Source organism: Mauremys mutica, chromosome 5 (genome assembly GCF_020497125.1).
Source record: "Mauremys mutica isolate MM-2020 ecotype Southern chromosome 5, ASM2049712v1, whole genome shotgun sequence".
Taxonomy (NCBI): Eukaryota; Metazoa; Chordata; order Testudines; family Geoemydidae; genus Mauremys; species Mauremys mutica.
Window position 1 is genome coordinate 133,209,945 of NC_059076.1, and position 17,411 is coordinate 133,227,355.

Below are 17,411 nucleotides of genomic sequence, written 5' to 3' on the forward strand. Positions count from 1 at the left end.
GGAAAGGGAAAATTACCAAAAAATGGCAAAATTATGAAAGTTACTTTTGAAGATCAAATGGACACTTCCAACAATGATTCTCAAGATGAGATACTATTTGGCTTCAGGGTTCTGAAGACCGCATTATGCATTTAATGGGGTGTGACACATTTAAGTGTCATTACATTTTTTCTTGTTTATGTCACTTTCAATCAGCTGAAGTCTTTCTCTACATATTCTTAAAATGCTCTTGGCTTTTAAAAATTCATAATTGACCTTTTCCAAAACTGGAATTAAAAAAGGTTATCTATAAACAGTAGATCAGAAAATGAGAAATTTGCAAGTTAATCAAATTAAAATTCAACACATGAGTTTTAATTAGGCCTTATCAATGTAACTCAGCGGTTTCAAATGTTAACACATTAGTCTTTCCACAGAGAAATGCAGTGTAAGTTAAACTCTCTCTTCTCCCCTGCCCCCAACACTCTAGAACTGATGAATTCATTGTAACTAATGGGATGTGAAAATAAAGTTCGGTATGATCAGAAAGCTAAGAAGGCCAATCTTTATTACTTGTGTTTGGTTCCTGTCTTTGTGGACAGTCTAACCCGAGCTTCTCAGTGCTGGTCCAGTATGTCTTAATGACTCTGTTTCAGCTGCTGATGCATTTCTAAGGAGCCATACCCAGCAGCAAATGCAGCTTGTATATTCAAGTTTTATCTCCCATCAAAGACAGACACCAAGCCTTTCCACTGAAATCCTAATAGCGTTTACAAGGTAGGCATATTATACAAATCTACTATAGCCTCTAACTAAAAACCTAGCTTTTCTCCAACAAGGAGTCCTGTATGGCACGATCCTCCAAGAGGCTGAGTACAGTGGAACAGGAGGGTCCAGGGGGCCATTGCCCCATCACTATTATCCTGCCTTAAGGGTGAGCGACGGGGGTGGAGGGGGCAGACAGGAGCGAGCGGGGCCTTGGGGGAAGAGGCAGAGTGGGGGCGGGATCTTGGGAAGAGGCAGAACGAGGGCAGAGCCTCAGGGGCGGGGGGATGGGGCCCCAGGGAAAGAGGCAGAGTAGGGGGACGGGGCCACCGTTCAGGCACCAGTGGCCCCCCCACATCTCAGGAGCCTCCGGAGCTTCTCGCTGAGTAGCTTCAGCTCAAGGGGTCACTCAACACAGTGGCTTTTGCGGCTTATCACACTGATCATAATCATCTCATTTTCACCCTGTCTTCCTTCTGATGCTGCTGTATCCACCCATTGTCTTATACTTAGACTGTAAGCCCTTTGGGGCAGTGACTGTCTGTTATAGTTTTGTCCAGCACCTACCACAATTGACAACAACAATAATAACCATAATAGGATTTGAGATTATGGCTGCTAGGTGGATTAGGCCCTTAATAAGGATGCTGTGACTGTCCCTATTTCTCTTCATCTAAATCTTTTTTTTTTTTTTAATTCTAATTGTAATTACTGAAAGAGCAGCATAATCCCACTGCCCCAGGTTTAGCCATGAAAGAAATAAAGACAGAATCTGAATCAACTAAAGAGCACCAGGAAACTTTTTACACTTTAGTTTATTTCAGCACTCAGTCTTTCTGCATGTATTAAACATTATGTCACACTCTTTAAACCATAAAAACCTCTCCGATATATCTGCCATGGTTCCTGGGCAGGCTGCCTCTTCTGAGACCCTTTGCCAGTGCTCTCCTTTCAAGTGACGGGCCTGTTCCTCTACTTCTCCCTGGAGGGGACCTTGTGATCTGATCACTCTTTGACAGGATCTCTGGGATCCAATCTTCCTGGTTACCAACCACAATACCTAGCAGGCCTAACAGGTTTGGCACCTGCAAATGTTTTCTCCCAGGACCCGGTGGTCGGCAATAGCATGCGGCGACACAGAAGCAATATATTTTTTTAAAAGTAAGATTTATTTGCCAAAAGGTTCACAGCACTGAGACCTGGATATAAAACAACAAAGAGCTCTGTGTGCGCACTATTTTACCTACCTCTGGCATTCCCTTCAAGGTAGACATGACATAACCTCAGTGCCTCTGTTCTGTTGGGGACCAAGTTACAGCCCGCTTGCTGCAGACCCTTGCTCTTCCTTCAGTCTGTGTCAGCCTGCAGCAGCTGAGAGCTTCCCCCTTCCTTCCGACCTCTTTTGCTCTCCAGATTCTAAGCCTTGGGAAACAGCTAAGCAGGGTTGGACCTATAAGTAGCTGTAGTTAACCCGGCTATGGTGTTTTGGTGCTTTTTGGGATGCTCCCCATCTAAGTTATTGTGTTTCCAGTTTGGTTCCCCTGATAGCTCTCTTTTTATCCATCTGAAGAGTAACCCACCCACCATAAGCAAATATATAGAGGCATGCACACTAATAATAAAAATAAAACAGATATTTTCCAGTTCTCTACAATCTCTCTCCACTGCTTCTGTACTAGGTTAAAAAAAGGGAGGATTTTAAACTCTTTCCAGTCAAATACATGTTCATGTGGTGTGTTAACAACACAGTATTCACTTGATGTCTTATCTGAACTGAGCAGCCTACTTAGCAAAAGGTAAACATTAATCAGAGGATGGAATAATCCTGAGGGTCAACCAACTTCATTTCTCCAGCATCTCTGACCCCTGAAGCACTTGTCCGCTTCATTTGCAATCGCCATGCATAAGCTAAGGTCACAAATCACAATGTCTCCAGTTTATCATGATATAATTACTCTGGTAAAATTACATTGACTCAGTAACAAATGTCTTCAATTACAATTAGATTACAGAGACTACTCAGCACCTTAAACAGCTTTCCTAGACACGTCAGCACACTGAGAAACACGACAAATGTAAGGTATCTTCAGATACTGCACATTATGCCCTTAAGGTTGGTTTGTTTGTTTTAAATTTCCTGAATACTCTCAGCTACAGTACATTCCAAATGTGCAAGGCCTTTTGCTATAGTTCTAGCTTGAGCAAATAACTGATACAAGACATCACATAACCCTGACAAAATCATATAATACACTTGGTCCAAATGTACTGCAAGCGAAAAGACCTAAATAAATATCTATACCTGAAAACCAAAATTGCCAGCCTCCTTGCTGAAGTGAACTCAAAATTTTTAAATCGCCCAATTAGCTTTCAGAGGCATACCTTTTCATTTGGAGCTGTATACAGAGTTGACGGGGTACAGGGATTTTATACTCACCCTTGCACTCTGCCCAGCAATAAGCTGGTCATCCTCAGTCTGAACACTCGTTCGGCTGCGAACATCATAATCTTCTTGTTCAAAGTCTGAATCATCCTCTAACTCTTCGGGGGTCTAGAAAAAGAGAGAGAAATAGAGAGGAGGAGGAGGGAGTGATGATGAGCTTATAAAAGATATAGACAAACTCCAGTGTACAGTAAGTTCTTATTTCATCGACTACCTGCCCAGGAAACGCTGTTTCTTTTCTTCTTTTAAATTAACTTGCCTGCCCAGGCAGTCAGGACCTGAAATTGAATTGTCCTCAGAATTAAGTTGTTCCAACTCTGGCTTCTTTCACCAATGACATTCATCATCGCCTTGCTGTGATTTCTCTTAACTCAGTTAACATGATGAATGCGGTCTCATGAACGCATATCTTTTGGATGTATTCACTGCCGAAATGCAATATTTCAAAATAATGCTAATTGATCTATAAAGGGAGACTAATACTATTAGAGTGCCAGAACACCCTGCATAATCTTCAAGAGAGAAAGTAAGTACCTGGGAAAAGGTACCCAACAGACTGGTAGGAAAAGAGAAGTCCTCAAAGCAAATGCAGGGCTGCCCCTCAAAGGAAATGTAGATGATCTGGTCAATTATTTTTAAAGCAGGTATAACGTTTTGAAACATGTCAACTTGGTGGTGATGGAAACTAAACACTCTGCATAGTCCCAGGCCTTTGTAACTTACTTCTTCCTCAGGCCCATTGAGTGGAAGATTGTTAGCTTTCATGGCATGCTGTGAGATACACCTTTTCTCCCTTGCCCAAGAGAATTGGGTGTTGGACAGGGCTGGGCAGTGGTGGTGTGGGCTCTGTTGGGGGTCACGTGGGGGAAAGCAGTTAGTTTCTGTTCTATTTATGTTGTCACTAGGTTGTTTGATCTAGTGGGTATATTTATTTATTAGTGCAGTTTTACAATTGTTTTGCATTGGACGAGTGCTCTTGTATTGTAGTTTGGGGGGGAACACAATGACTAAATAAAAATATGTCAATACATTATTAATATTTTAACAATACCAATATGTAACAATATATTGGATAATATTGAACAGTTAAGAATATTGCTAGGAGCTACCCTATCCAAATAAATAATCATAATAACAATACAGAACAGAGAGATCACAGGTGTCATTGGTGAAATCTTCCCCTCACTGCCCTATAAATGTGGCTCATCTTTAGAGCCCTGCATGGATATAAAATTTGTATCCGTGAGGCACAAACATGATCTGCTGATGTAAAGTGGATATCTACAGATTTGCTGGGCTCTAGATACAGAATTTGGATCCACATCCATCCGCTATCCGGAAACATATAAAGCAGATATCTGCAGATCTGCAGGGCTCTACTCATCTTTTAACCTGGAGGTACCACCTCTGTGGCAGAAAGTGTCCACATTAATATATTCAATACTTGGGGGCCTTGTTGCAACTGCCAGCAGAGGTGCTAATCATTGTCAGTTAAGAATATAAGAACGGCCATACTGGGTCAGACCAAAGGTCCATCTAGCCCAGTCTCCTGTTTTCCGACAGTGGCCAATGCCAGGTGCCCCAGAGGGAATGAACAGAACAGGTAATTATCAAGTGATCCATCCCCTGTTGCCCATTCCCAGCTTCTGGCAAACAGGCTAGGGACACCATCCCTGCCCATCTCGGCTAATAGTCATTGGTGGACCTTTCCTCCATGAAGTTATCTAGTTCTTTTTTGAACCCTGTTATAGTCTTGGCCTTCACAACACCCTCTGGCAAGGAGTTGCACAGGTTGATTGTGATTGTGCTTCCTATATGGTTATGTGCACATGACAAGAAGAGGGAAACGGGGCCATCTTCACTTGACTTATAGAGTGAGAATTAAATATGGGTTTTGATGTTGAGCTCTGAAGGAAGAAATAACAAAATATGACAGTGTGGAAATGAAACTTTGGCAGAATCACTAAAGGGATGCAGGTACAATTAGTGCATGTAACAGGTTAGACAGAAGATAAAGTGGAGTTGAAAAATATAAATTCTTTTCTTTTCTACTACTGGGGAAATTGTTGACTGCTACCCATCATTACAACATCCCGCTGTATGGTTCTGTTAATACCTCCATTATATGTGCTACAGTCATCTCTCATCTGCCTGACAGCTAGACTGTGACATTAAAATCTGCCCTCAATAAGGGATAGTGTGTAACAGAGCCAGTCCAGGAGCAAACCAGAGAAGGACTTGTACCTCAGAGTCCAGCTCTTCATCAGCTCAATCCTTGCTCTAAGTACGTTTTCATGAATCAATTTATTTCACATGCACCATGCACTCGGCCAGCTATTGTAGCTGTCAAAAAGAGGGCGGAGCCAGAGCTCCTCCTCATTCCTGCTCCTCTTAGCTCCCTCTACTCCCAGTTGCTCACAGGTGGACAATACTGGGCAAGTAGTCTCTCCTCTACCACCCACAGCCAAAGTTGCAATCTGAGCAGGGTAGTAAGGGAGTCTTGTAACTACCCTATGCAGCCAAGAAAGGGCTGTGATAATCTAGCCCTGAGAGAACAGCCTGGGAGAACAATCAAAACAATGTGGACAAATGACATCAATTTAGGGCACAGGAGGAAGTCTGTGAAAGAGGTAAGGCATACTCAGAAAGCTCGGCATTTAAGTGGCTTAGGCCTAAGAAAGCATTCTGAAAGAAAACACAGCTGTTTCCTTAATATTGATATTGGCTGTCTTACAAACCACAGTACTCAAAAGAAGGAAAAACATCTAATTTAGTTTAGGTGGTGGGATTAAAAAAAAAACCCCTCCCACCCCAAAAAAAGAACCCTAGTCATGCAAAACAAGGGACACTTCACTTTAATAGAGGTATTTTTGTGTAACAATATTCTACAGTGGTTATATGGAACCTAAATATCTCCTCCAAACACATCTCAGATCTAGCCCCAAGCTAGATTTACACATCCATCCCTTTTCTATTAAGGGTTTTCAACTCTGGAGGATGAAATGTCCTCATTTTCTTCCGAAGCTGATTCTTTTCTGCATTAAGATCAACAATAGCAATCAGCTAGTTTTAGGTCCACATTTGAAATTCATCTACACATTTTTGCCTGTGCCCAACTTCACACCCACCACGTCAGGTATGCACGAAAGGGTGAGTGCACTTTTGAAAACTGGGGCCTAAAACTGACTCATCGGCTGACTCTTTAGGTTGTAATTTACTATTGCAACATTGCTTTCCCACAGCCTGATCTCTTAGGTATACCTCTGAACAGGGCCGGCTCCAGGCACCAGCCCAGCAAGCAGGTGCTTGGGGCGGCCAATGGAGGGGGGGGCATGTCCCTCAGTCCCTCTGGGAGTGAAGGACCAGCTGTTGAATTGCAGCCAAAGACTGGAGTGGTGGTGGTAGATCTGATCACGACTGCGGCTTTTGGGGTTTTTTTTTTGCTGCTTGGGGTGGCAAAACCCTGGAGCCGGCCCTGCCCCTGAATGCTAACTCTCTCTTCAATTTGCTTGGAGACAAGGCACAGGGATACAAACCACACTATTATATAACACGTACTTTGACTTTTAAAGTACACTCCTTACGCAGGGTCTTACAAAAAGTATCATGGGGTCTTTAATGTCTGTGCACAGCAGACAGGATCTTGTTTTTAAAATCTAATCTCCAAGGCTCCCAACAGTGTCTGGAATGTAATTAATCTACTTTGGAAGAATGAAGGACTGATTAAATCCTTTAAGGATTTGAACCTATTGCTATTCTAACACTGACAGACCCCAGTTGACAGCAGGCGTGATAGAACCTGAGACCTCTTCAGCTTAGTGCATGAGCCTCTACTGCATGAGCTAAAAGTCAACTGGCTCTTAGCTAAGGTGGTAGAACAGACTCATTTTATCTCTCTCTAAGTGGTCTCTGAGTGGCCTCATCTAAATGCAACTAGATGAACAGAGCCCCACACCCGGGAGGTGTGTGGGTTACACTATAGGCACCAGTAAGTCACCCATATTAAGTCCAAGTTGCATCAATTGTTGGAGACAGGGAAAGCAAGATCAGGCTACATTAGCAAACTGCAATGGAAGCAAAATAAACTTCAGCAATATGAGTTTGTTCTACCTTCCATGTGGCCCCACCATAAACCAGAGGGAAAAATTGTGCATCCATCAGAAAATAAAAAAAAAAGTCTATATGAGCAGATTTGAAAAGGGTGTTTGGTTTTTTATCAGTTTAAATATATTTTATAAAGATAAAAGAACCACCCAGCCATAGTTTTATATGTATTTGACAACTGTAACAAATGCAATTATTATAACAAATCCAGCATTGCCGTAACTCCAACAAGCCAGTCTAACCCTCCTAACAAGAAAAAAAGAAAGACAAAAAATAAATTACCCTATTCTCCCATCAATAACCAGACACCTTCAGAATATTCCTACTCTCCAAAAACTAGGGGGAATACAAAGGTCTAGGAGCATTCCTTGGAGGGTCAAATCTGAAGTATTTTAGACCAAGAGGGGACTAGTTCCATGACTGAGAGGCCCTAATAGAGAATGTCCTGCTAGCAGCACCTTTGCTGACTGGATCATTACCTGATACTGGCAGACTCGCAACAGATCTTTGGCTATTTAGAGTCTTCTAGCTCAAAACCAACACATTAAATTAAACCTGGAAACCAAAAGGTAGCCGATACAGATCACAGAACACTGGTGTAATATGCTTACAGACACACAGCTTAAAAAGCTGGTGATCAAATTCTGCACCAGCTCCACTTCCAAAAAAATTTAGGATGTAGCCGCACAGATGATCGCGAAAGATTCGCATCTGAGAGCAAAGGACTCAACCTCCTGGCCAGTCAAACATGAAAAAGATGCTGTTGTAGCAGTTGCTAACCGTACAATGGGTTTCGTTCCCATAACTAAGGAAAACTCATAAGTAGCTGTGAAAAAAAACCAGTGTGTAACAGGATCCCTAGACAGTGATAGATGACTGAATTAAGTTATTTTCTATCTTCATTTTAGCTACCATAATTGTATTCTTACATTTATGCTACCATCAGTATTTTTTCAAGCTTGGAAGAAGGATTTTTTTCTATACCAACTATATTAATATTCCCCAATAGTATAATGGTTCTCTTTTCTCTTCCATAAGGACAATAAAGAAAAAATAATATTTCTTTCCCTTTCTTTAGTTTATTAAAACCAGTAATACAAAGAAAAACTAGTTTAAAATAACTGGATTTATTTCTTCCATGGAATGAGAGGACTATCTCAGAAAATTCCATTCTTCTGCGACATGCACATGAACAATTACTGTGGGAATGATATTTTTTTCTGTCAGATGCTCCGACAAGATTACAAGTCATTTTAATCCTGGGAGAAGGTTTAAAGCACAAATCAGAGGAGTATGTGAGACTAACTTCATCACTGGGTAGAAATACTTCAGAGATTGTTTTTAAAGTAAGCCTTCATAACTGTGCATTTAATTGCAATACAAGGTTATTTCCATGATCCTGTATCTCTTACTATTATTATTGGATTCTGGGTCTCTTGTCATTACTATATAATAGTTTGGAATGTATCTGTTTGGTACCTAAAGGACAGGTAAATTTACAAGAAAATCCTACTATCTCATTGTTGGCAATCTTATCAGAGGTCAAGACTGATGACTAAAGTAGCCTCTTATTCATATAGATGGACTCCTCATGTCATGAATGAAGCAAACCAAGCAAGGCAGTGTGGGAAAATTAGCACTGCCAGTACCCAATATCATTTACAGAAGTCAATTTCTCCTACCTTGCAGTTGGTTGGATGCGGACGCTAAAGAAAAACTGTTCAGACTGAAAATCACATTTCTGACATTTTGTACCCACTATCGCTATAAATAAGACTACTCCTGCAAAGATGGACCCATGTAAATTTATATCTTTGAGTTGCCCCATTGAACTCGCAAAATAATCTATCCATCCCTCCGTCTTTGCTCTGACAAAACAAGTGTGAGTTTTGCCCGACTGAGGAATGCCCATCTGGTTCCATACCTTTGTTAAAGTTTGGAAGGAAGTTTTTACCCTGACCTCATAAAGTGCCTCTGCAGAATTCACCAGCTCAGATTACATGCAGCACTGAAAAGCAGCAGAATGATACAATTGAAAATGTAAATTGGGATATTTTCATAGAGCTCACAAGGCCTGCATGCTGATCAGCTTTCCAGGCTAGTGGTTAACATGTCAGTAGGGTAATAAGGAAAAAAATAAATATGATGTGAATCCAGAATTAAAAATGGTGTTTTACTGCTAAGAAAAAATCTAGCTCTTTCCACTGTAGGAGTGCAGGTGGCCTTGGTAATACATCTGGTATAATCCTGCTGTGCAAGGGGAGGAGCTGGAAACCAGGAGCTTCTGCAGGGGGTAGCTGAAAGGCTTGATATCTGTGTCAGCTTATACAAGGGGAAAGAGGACAGTCAGAGGTGGTCTGATCCTGTAACATAAGCATCCTCTAGCTTCCCTCTCGTGTGATGGGGTTGCATATGCCTGTTGTTAGGAGGAGGATTGCCTCTGCAAGCCTACATTCCCAGCTATCTGGGTTTAACACTAGGCACTGGAACAGAACCTAAATGCATTGCAAATACAAAGTTAAGTGTCTAAATAGCTTTCATTGCATTTGTAGCATATAGTGGCAGATGAATAATAATTAAAAAAAAAACTGACTGCCCCCAATCCTTCCAGGGTTTTCATCAGCGCCATGTTATAGTCACAGCTACCAAGCATGGTTACCAGCTTGCGGAAAGCTGCTCAAAGTGAGGGCTGTTGTTTCAACGCTGCCAGTTGGTTAAATAGGAAATTTTTTATTTTGCTGTGTTTCAGATTCTTCAAAGTGTTTTCACTGCTGCTCTGTTTGCATGGCTTTCACTGGGCCTGAGGCCTGATCCTGACAGGTCCTATGAGGCCACACATCCCTTTGTTTACAAACAGGAGCTCAGTTATTCTTAGGGCCAGGCTCTTTATGATGTGGCTGTGGTGACACCAAAGAACTAGGCAGACCTAGTCTCTGAATTAGTATGTTGCTCAGCTTATTATAAAAAGGATGCCTGATCAAATTGATTAGCTAGTCAACATTCAAATGGCACTTTCTTTACCTGCATAAACATTTTAAACCATCCTTTTGGAAGTTCTGTGGAGCAGCAAGGTATTTTATTTACTCATTTAGTTATTAACAATACCTACCTCATTCACCTAGATGCATGCAGAGATTAATAGTAAAATAGTCCATGCAAACAATTAAGTTCTTAACAAAACAATTGCACTAACACTGAAATAATTCTATTGTACTAGGCCTTGTATCTACAGAGAAATGTGATCAAATCCTACCCTGGATAATTAACAAAAATATCTTTGGTGCATCTTTTCCTATTTCCTTGGGAACACAGAGCTACATAAACTAAAACCTATGCAACGTCAGATATCAAACTCTGTTCTAATGAGGCTATAGACTGGAAGAATAGGGTGCAATATGTTACAATTCAGGTGCACAGACAGCTATTTGTGAAACCTAGTAGCACGACATACAGCTGTAGCCTCTGCTACTGCTCCTTAACTTTTAACAAACCTCAGACTCACTCACATACAAGTGTTAAAATAATCTAATCTCTTTACTAACAAGATCTTTCTGCTGTACAAACATTTGTCCTACATTCATTTCCATGTCAAATGATTCTTCTTGATTATAAAACAATGTAGGTGCCAGGCAGCTTTTATATTCCTCTCATCTTCTACGATACTTTCCTTTAAGCGCCAACTTTTATTTCCCAGGTGCCTTACATACCCTTATCATCAGAACAGCTTTCCTGATGTCACGAACTCCATCATAAACCAAGCGGGAGGCATCTATGAATTCATTCTCTTCAAATGGCTGTGGGACATTCGCACTCAAAGCTTCAATGGCAACCTCAACTTGTTCAGCAAAACGTGGCATAACTAGATTAAACAAAATGAAAGGCAGTATGATTACAGACCTTCTTTCATGTATATTTTCCCCTGCCCTTGGGCATAATTGGAACATGCTGCTGTCATAGTTTCAAGACATTGAAAGAAAGGTTCCCAGACTGGATTTTTGCTGACTTAGAGGCGTGCAAGGCTTTCTGTCACATTTTTGTGAGAGAAAGAAAACAATGTAGTTACCTGTAATTATATGACAAAGAATTAACAACTCTTTAGCAAAGAATGACTCACTGTCATTTTAAAGTCTCTAACTAATTTCGTATGTCAGTTAAGTATATCCAAAAGCATGCCTAGAAAATTACAACTTGGAATTTATGCTAATACAATGTTATTCATGCAAAATGACCAAAATGTGATTTTGCTATTACTCCTATTAATTCATATTAGTTAACAAACCATAGCGTAACTCACAATGAATAAAAAGTCTCCCTCCAAAAAAACATTCTTAGAATGCAAAAATGTGGTAAATGATATTTCTGAAGGTATGTAAGAGAGCATCCTGGTTCTTCATTATAGTAATGTTTACATGATGAAAGATATCAGTGGCTGTAAGTTAACAATCCCTTCCAGGTATTAATGACTGGGGTATATGTATGCTCTAAGAATACACACATAATGAATATATTCATTATTTATTTATTTTAGTGGTTTATAGGCATTTCTATAGTTTTTGTTACTGGAGTAACTGTAAAAATCTTAGCGTGCTTCCCCGCTAGTGTTGCCAAATTTGATTTGGCGTATTCTTGGAGGTTTCAACACATGACATAAGTTTTAATTGAAAGATTAATTTTTAATTCCTGGGGACTCCAGGAAAAACCTGGAGGGGTGGCAACCCTATTTCCCGCAAGCACTTACCATGGAGCAAAAGACTGTCACAAACAGTCCCTTGAATTCACAGTCATTGGGTTCTATGCAGGGTAGCAAATGTTCCCAGAACCAGGGCTGCCCGGAGGGTGGGGCAATTTGCCCCAGGCCCCACAGGGGCCCCCATGAGAGTTTTCAGTGGGTCTTCAGGGGCAGGTCCTTCAGTGCCGCTGAACACGCCCGGATCGAGTGAAGATCCTGCTGCCGAAGACCCGGAGCTTCTTCCGCTCTGGGTCTTCAGCGGCAATTCAGCGGCGGGGGCTCCTTCTGCTCCAGGTCTTCGGTGGCAGTTTGGCAGCGGGTCCTTCACTCACTCTGGGACACGCTGCCGAAGTTCCCCGAAGACCCGAAGTGGAAGGCCCCCGCCACTAAAGACCCCAGGCCCCCTGAATCCTCTGGGCGGCCCGAATCAGTTCTTTTTTCAGCTCAGGCAAAATTCTATATACATTTAAGTACATGAGTAATCCTGTTGACTTCAATCAGACTATTCAAATGATTCAAGTTAAGCGCATACATAAATGTTTGTAATATTGAGGCCATAAATAATATATAACAAATATAAGCAATGCATGACCTGATCAGTTCCCACTGATTTCATGGATTGATTTCATCGATTGAGGTGAATAGGTTTATAAATATTTGGCCATCTTTACTCACATATAGATAATAATTATTTATTATTTGAATTGTGGTAACATGTAAGAGCTCCAGTCATTGACCAGGACCCTGTTGCACCAGGTGCTGTACAATCCAATGACAAAAAGTCAGTTCCTGTTCCGAAGACCTTACAATAACATCTAATCCTTTTTCTGCTATTTTATTCTTTTTCATCCCCTTTATTTCTCACCACAAGCCCATCCTGCAGTCTGTATGCAAGAGAAACTCCCATCAATACTACTGGGAGAAATGAACTCTTATACTTAGAAGAAAAACCGATAGCAACCACAGACTCATCTTTTCCATTTCTGAGCTTTATGCATGATTTAATTTATTCATTCTAATCTGAATTTGGCACGAGAAACTCTTATATTAATTGGTATTCATTAGACACGACTCGCTTTAGTGGAACCTGTTAAAAGAATAAATCAACTTAAAATACAGTTTATTCTGCCAAACCCCAAAATATATTTCATGTAAGAGGATAGTGGAGCTTTCTTTAATACATATAAGTTAGGGATGGAAAAGACCTATAAGGTTACCTAGTCCAGACAATGTAGGATTCTTCTCCACTATATATCTGAAAGCTTTCTCTGATTCACTTTGAAGTGAATCAAATTAAGAGGCATCTACTGCTTCCTTAAGGAAACTAACTCGTGCACAGCCAAAAATTGCTCATCGATGGGATTTTTCCCCCAACTGATCCCACATATGTTTTCTTACTACTTTATTTCTCCGTTGTCATTCATCCCCCTGCTTGTAATATATAATGCAATTTATATTTATAGCTGGGCTATATTTATTTATATAGTTTTTTTTCTTAAAGCTTCACTTGATCCATACACTCTGATGCATGGAAATTAAAAAAGATGGAACTCTGTAGTGTGTATTTCCGGCTAGCCTGGTCATAAGAAGAGACTCACTGAAATTGTAGCTTTACATATGTGGACTTCAGAGCATATTGCCTTGGAGCATTTGTAAGGGATTATTTACTTGATAAATCATGACTGCTCCTCTGGTATCATGGAAATATGTACTTTAAAACATTTAAAAGGCATCTGCACCTGCTTTGTTCAGCAATGTACATGGTAAGAAGCACTTCTCGCCAGAGATAAGCTGCATACTGAATTTTTGTTTGAAACTCACATATTTACCCAATATACTGCAACAGAACCCATTATTATGCATTTCTTAGGACTAAATTGTTAAAGTGAGCAATAGCTCTGTGATAGGCCACACAGGAGCTAGATTGTCCTCACAGGAGCATAGGGATCATTGTGTCCACACAAATTCTTCAGCTAGTGGAAGCATGTCACCCACATTAACCCAGTGAAAGTCTCTGTTCCCCTTATTCTGGCTAAACCGTGTGTAGAAGTTTATGGATCTGCTACTATTGTCTCTAAGTTAAGGGACACATTTCCTTTGCTCAAGCAGTAGGGGTCCCAACCTTTAAATTCAGTGGTTGTTCTGGGTTCAAACCTCACAGATGGTCTCTCTCCGGGTGGTAATGCAAATGAGGCAGCAATTGGAGAATTAAGGCTGTTAGCTCAGAGGCTTTATAACAGACTCATAAACATCTAGCCACTAAAGAGGGACAAAGAGACATGTTTTGTTATCTTGGGACGCACCCCTGTGCTCTACCCCTCTATAAGCAGCAGGGTTTTTAAAGACCTTTTGGGATGGCATTAGCCAGAAGCAGTCCTTGCACAAAATATACAGTTGTGGTTGGCTGCTGTGTGACAAAAGCTACTTATACCCTCTCAAACCATTTGTACTCTGCCACACCTGGCCAAAACTGTCCCTTAATGTCAACTATCACACCCACTTCAATTTGCCTTTTTTAAATGCAGAAAGTTATTAAACTAAATTCAGAATTGATTGCTTGCCAAAATGCATTTTTAAATCAATGCTTTAGTTGTGGTTGATGTTGTTGGACAAGCACAAAAACACAAACAAATAATGTCTTATTTCCCATTGTTTCTCTAGCCATACATTATTGTTGAGCACAGTAACATGTTATGGAAATTGAAACAAGAAACTCATTGCTCTCCAGTTCAGGCTTTCAGGCCACACTTCAAAAACTCTGTGACAGTGATATTTGGCAAGTACATACCTTTGTTGCATCTATAAAACCCATATTCTGCATTTCAGTCTCACATCTGTAGAGACTAGGATTTTCCTCTGCAGACAGCAGAAGTCAAAAGCAAAATTCAGCTGGAATCACAAACATTTGGATCTGGATTTGAAGTTCATGGGTGAGTGAGATAAGGGATTGGTTCAGTTTATTTAGTATAGAGAAGAGGCGAGACACTGATTCTGAACTCACAGACAAATCTGAATTTTCTCAAAAGCTCAGGAGAGATCAGATCAGATCCCTGGGTTTTGGTTCAGGCTGTGATCCTGCAAATACTTACAAATGTGCTTAACTTTAAATATGTGAGTAATCCCAATTGACATCAACTGGCATTAATGACATGCATAAATTTAAGCACATGTGTAAATGTTGCAGGACTGAGGTCTGTTAACAGGAACACAGCAAGTTAGTTGATCCAGTAGATAACAGTGTTAAAGCTTTTCTGCAAAGGTGGTTTCCAAAACACTCCAAGTAAACCAAATTACAATAAATACAGAAAATGTCTAACGCTGATGTTATAGAATTAAAGAAAAGTCAAGAAAAGCAAAAGTTAAAGTCCTCCAAGCAATGTTTATGATGCCATGTTGCACATAATTGTATGTAATCCCTATTCTTTTTTTTTTGTTTCATATGCAGATTATGAAACTTCTGTTTATTTTTCTACATGTGTACTATTGAATACACAAGATGTGCAAGATGTCTGAATTAATTTTGACAGAAGAACTTTAATATTTGTATTTCCTGACATTTTAAAAAAATGTGTTTTAACTATGCTACTTTTTTTTGTTTGAACACAATATTGCCTTCACATTAAAGTTTAGTATCATTTTTGTGATTTTTCTTGATATACTGGTGCTAATTCAATTCTCTTTCACAGGAAGCAAATTTACACATTTCTAGAAACAAGCATAGGAGACTCAAGTCACATAACAGTGTTATTGCTCAGGATCAGAAATATAAGCATTGTTTGAGAACTTATCATTGATACCATTAGAACAATATCAGTTTATGGAATTTACACAGTTAAACTGACTGATTTCTATCTACAGAACATATATGTCCCTCAATACCATAATACATTACAATTACCATGAATCTTGGCCTTCCCAGACCCATGCTAGTGTTCTAACCACTGAATCACCTTTCCTTTCTATGATTCATAGGTTCTAAGGCCAGAAGGGACCCCTGTGATCATCCAGTCTGACTTCCTGAATAACATAGGCCATAGATCGTCCCCAAAATAAATCCTAGAGTAGATCTTTCAGACAAACATCCACTCTTGATTTTAATATTGTTAGTGATGAAGAATCCACCACAACATTTGATAAATTGTTCCAATGGTTAATTACTCTCACTGTTAACAAATTACACCTTATACACAGCTCCTACTCTGAAACCTTATATCCAGTATGACTTTGTCTAGTTTCAACTTGTTCCACACACTGGACCATGCTATACCTTTTTCTGCTAAACTGAAGAGCTCATTATTAAATATTTGTTTCCCACATACCCACATAGGTACTTATAGATTGTAATTAAGACACCCCTTCAACTTCTCTTTGTTAAACTAAATAGATTGAGCTCCTTGAGTCTATCACTATAATTCTTCTAATCCTTCAAACATTATCATGGTTCTTCTCTGAACCCTCTCCAATTTATCTTTCTTGAATTGTGGACATCAGAACTGGATTCAGTATTCCATCAATGGTCACACCAGTGCCAAATATAGACATAAAATAATCTCTCTACTCCTACTGGTGATTCTCCTGTTTATGCATCTCAGGATCGAATTAGCTGTTTCAGCAACAGCATCACACAGAGATGTTGGTCATGTGCAGCTGGTTATCCACCGCAACCCTCAGATCTTTTTCAGAGGCACTGGCTCCCAGGATAGAGTTCCCTCATCCTGTCAGTCTGGCCTACATCTTTTGTTCCCAGAGGTATACATTTACATTGAGCCATATCAAAATGCTAATTGGTCCATAAAATAACGTAGTAGATCCTGATGGAGCCCTAGATGCAACAGAAATGGTGTGGTTGTGCTGCTGGGGGATGGATATTTGGGAATCCTACCAAAGGATTACATTTGCATAAAGAACTATAATTGTGCACATCATATGGATGGACCACAATTATTTACGGTGGTCAATGGGGTTATCAACAAGAAGTAAGAGGAAGAGTTTAAAAAAGCAAAATTCCATGCATGATCCACTGCCTAATAAATTATTGCCTTTGGAAGATAAATAACTGTCCAGCTTAAAGGGGGATATAATGCACTGATGTCACGAAGCACAGAAAAAAAAAAGTTAATTCAGAATACAGCTTCTCCTTGTCTAACTGGTATTTTCCTAATTATTAATTTACTTAGCTGAGAAAACAACAGTCTATTGGGAAATTGAAGTATTTTAAAGAAGTATTTCAAAAGTAATCCCAATTGGTTGTCAGGCCTTCTCTGTAAAAGATGGCATAGATTCTCAATTTGACTTGAGGAGTTAATATGGAATTGAACATGACACCTTATTTAGCTTGAGGTGTTTGTCAAAGTCTGGCTCCATAAGCACTGTAAATTCTTTGTCAGATTA

General features: G+C 40.0%; 1 protein-coding gene across 3 annotated transcripts in view; it reads right to left on the reverse strand.

Moving 5' to 3' along the window:
* The window catches only part of CTNNA2 (catenin alpha 2), a 765,838-nt gene that overhangs the window by 45,698 nt on the left and 702,729 nt on the right, over positions 1 to 17,411 (reverse strand). For all 3 annotated transcript variants that reach the window (XM_045017825.1, XM_045017826.1, XM_045017827.1), the window contains exons 13-14: positions 10,999 to 11,150; positions 3,182 to 3,295 (exon numbers count right to left, since the gene is read on the reverse strand). In XM_045017825.1, coding sequence (XP_044873760.1) covers positions 3,182 to 3,295; positions 10,999 to 11,150 — 266 coding nt within the window. The remainder of the gene's footprint in view (positions 1 to 3,181; positions 3,296 to 10,998; positions 11,151 to 17,411) is intronic.